This window comes from Lampetra fluviatilis, chromosome 47, assembly GCF_964198595.1.
Source record: "Lampetra fluviatilis chromosome 47, kcLamFluv1.1, whole genome shotgun sequence".
Lineage (NCBI taxonomy): Eukaryota > Metazoa > Chordata > Hyperoartia > Petromyzontiformes > Petromyzontidae > Lampetra > Lampetra fluviatilis.
In genome coordinates, this window is record NC_136321.1 from 3,605,088 (window position 1) to 3,607,587 (window position 2,500).

Sequence of the window (2,500 nt, forward strand, 5' to 3'; positions counted from 1 at the left end):
CCACCCCACTCACCACCCCACTCACCACCACACGCACCACCCCACTCACCACTCCACTCACCACCACACTCACCACCCCACTCACCACCCCACTCACCACCCTACTCACCACCCCACTCACCACCCCACTCACCACCCTACTCACCACCCCACTCACCACCCCACTCACCACCCTACTCACCACCCCACTCACCACCACACTCACCACCCCACTCACCACCCCACTCACCAGCCCACTCACCACCCTCTCACCACCCCACTCACCACCCCACTCACCACCCTACTCACCACCCCACTCACCACCACACTCACCACCCCACTCACCACCCCACTCACCACCCTACTCACCACCCCACTCACCACCCCACTCACCACCACACTCACCACCCCACTCACCACCCCACTCACCACCCCACTCACCACCCTACTCACCACCCCACTCACCACCCCACTCACCACCCTACTCACCACCCCACTCACCACCACACTCACCACCCCACTCACCACCTCACTCACCACCCTACTCACCACCACACTCACCACCACACTCACCACCCCACTCACCACCCCACTCACCACCCTACTCACCACCCCACTCACCACCCCACTCACCACCACACTCACTACCCCACTCACCACCCTACTCACCACCACACGCACCACCCCACTCACCACCCCACTCACCACCCCACTCACCACCCCACTCACCACCCCACTCACCACCCCACTCACCACCCTACTCACCACCACACGCACCACCCCACTCACCACCCCACTCACCACCCCACTCACCACCCCACTCACCACCACACGCACCACCCCACTCACCACCCCACTCACCACCACACTCACCACCCCACTCACCACCCCATTCACCACCCCACTCACCACCCCACTCACCACCCTACTCACCACCCCACTCACCACCCCACTCACCACCCTACTCACCACCCCACTCACCACCACACTCACCACCCCACTCACCACCCCACTCACCACCCCACTCACCAGCCCACTCACCACCCTCTCACCACCCCACTCACCACCCCACTCACCACCCTACTCACCACCCCACTCACCACCACACTCACCACCCCACTCACCACCCCACTCACCACCAAACTCACCACCCCACTCACCACCCCACTCACCACCCTACTCACCACCCCACTCACCACCACACTCACCACCCCACTCACCACCCCACTCACCACCCTACTCACCACCCCACTCACCACCCTACTCACCACCCCACTCACCACCACACTCACCACCCCACTCACCACCCCACTCACCACCCTACTCACCACCCCACTCGCCACCCCACTCGCCACCCTACTCACCACCCCACTCACCACCACACTCGCCATCCCACTCACCACCCCACTCACCACCTCACTCACACACTGCACACGACGGTTCCCCGTGTAGCCTAAACAGACTGTCGGGGCAAGTGCTGTTAGCGAGCACCTACGAAGGCCGGCACGGCACACGGAGGGGGGTGAGTGCCCAGCCCCACGCCCGGCCGCCTTTGTCTCCCCAGCGGCGATGTTTACACTCCGCACCGTCGACCTAGGGCGAGTCCCAGGACCGGTTCAGATAATCGTCACCGCACACCCTCGCCGCCTCCCGGTCCCTTGGCTCTCGCCCCCCCCCCCCCCCCCCCAAGGTCTCCCCCGGCCACTTGTCGTGCGGCCGCCGGCGTTCCCGCACGGGCGCCCCGGGCCCCGCGGGCCGCCCGCTCCGCGCCGCCCGCGACCCCGAGGCCTCGGCGGCCGCCCCCTCGTCGCGAGCCGAGCGGGAGGGGCGGCCCGGCAAGGAGCGCGCCTCCCGCTCGTCCCTCGCCGGCCGGGGGGCCCGGGGCCCCCTCGCCGGAGACACGTCGCCGACGGGGGCCGCCGGCCTTCACCGGGGCGGAGGAGGCGGCGCCGGCGGCTCTCGGAGCCAGGAGCGGGCCCCCCGCTCGGGGACCGGCGCCGGCGGTGGGCCGGGCGACGTCGCCGCGGTGGCGGCGGCGGCGGCGGCGCGCTCGCTGCACAAGAAGTGGTCGTCGCTGACGCGGCTGCACGGCGGCGGCGGCGCCGGCGAAGCGTCGGACTCGACGCCGGGCGGGCGGCGCAGTGGGGACGAGTCCTCGGAAGCGGAGTTGGCGGCGCCGGCGTCGAGGAGCGCCGGCGGCGTCCGCTCGCCGGCCGAACGGGGCGCCGGCGGCACGGACGGCGGCGCCGTGGGCTTCGCGCCGATGCCGGAGAGTAAACCTCCTCTCGGCCGCTTCGCCTCCCATGGGCAGCATCAGCAGCAACAGCAGCAGCAACAGCAGCAGCAACAGCAGCAGCAACAGTTGCACCAGCAGCATCAGCAACAGATGCATCAGCAACAGATGCATCAGCAGCAGATACAACAGCAGCAGCAGCAGCAGCTGCAACAGCATCATCAGCAGCAGTTGCAGCAGCATCATCAGCAGCAGCAGCAGCAGCAGCAGGTGGTGGCGTTGGGCCTG

General features: G+C 68.4%; 1 protein-coding gene across 1 annotated transcript in view; it reads left to right on the forward strand.

Moving 5' to 3' along the window:
* Positions 1-2,500, forward strand: part of LOC144947795 (centrosomal protein of 85 kDa-like) — a 71,389-nt gene that overhangs the window by 1,014 nt on the left and 67,875 nt on the right. The window contains exon 2 of the mRNA XM_078877149.1: positions 1,670-2,500. This exon is cut by the window's right edge and continues 129 nt beyond it. Within this exon, the coding sequence (XP_078733275.1) occupies positions 1,670-2,500 (831 nt within the window). The remainder of the gene's footprint in view (positions 1-1,669) is intronic.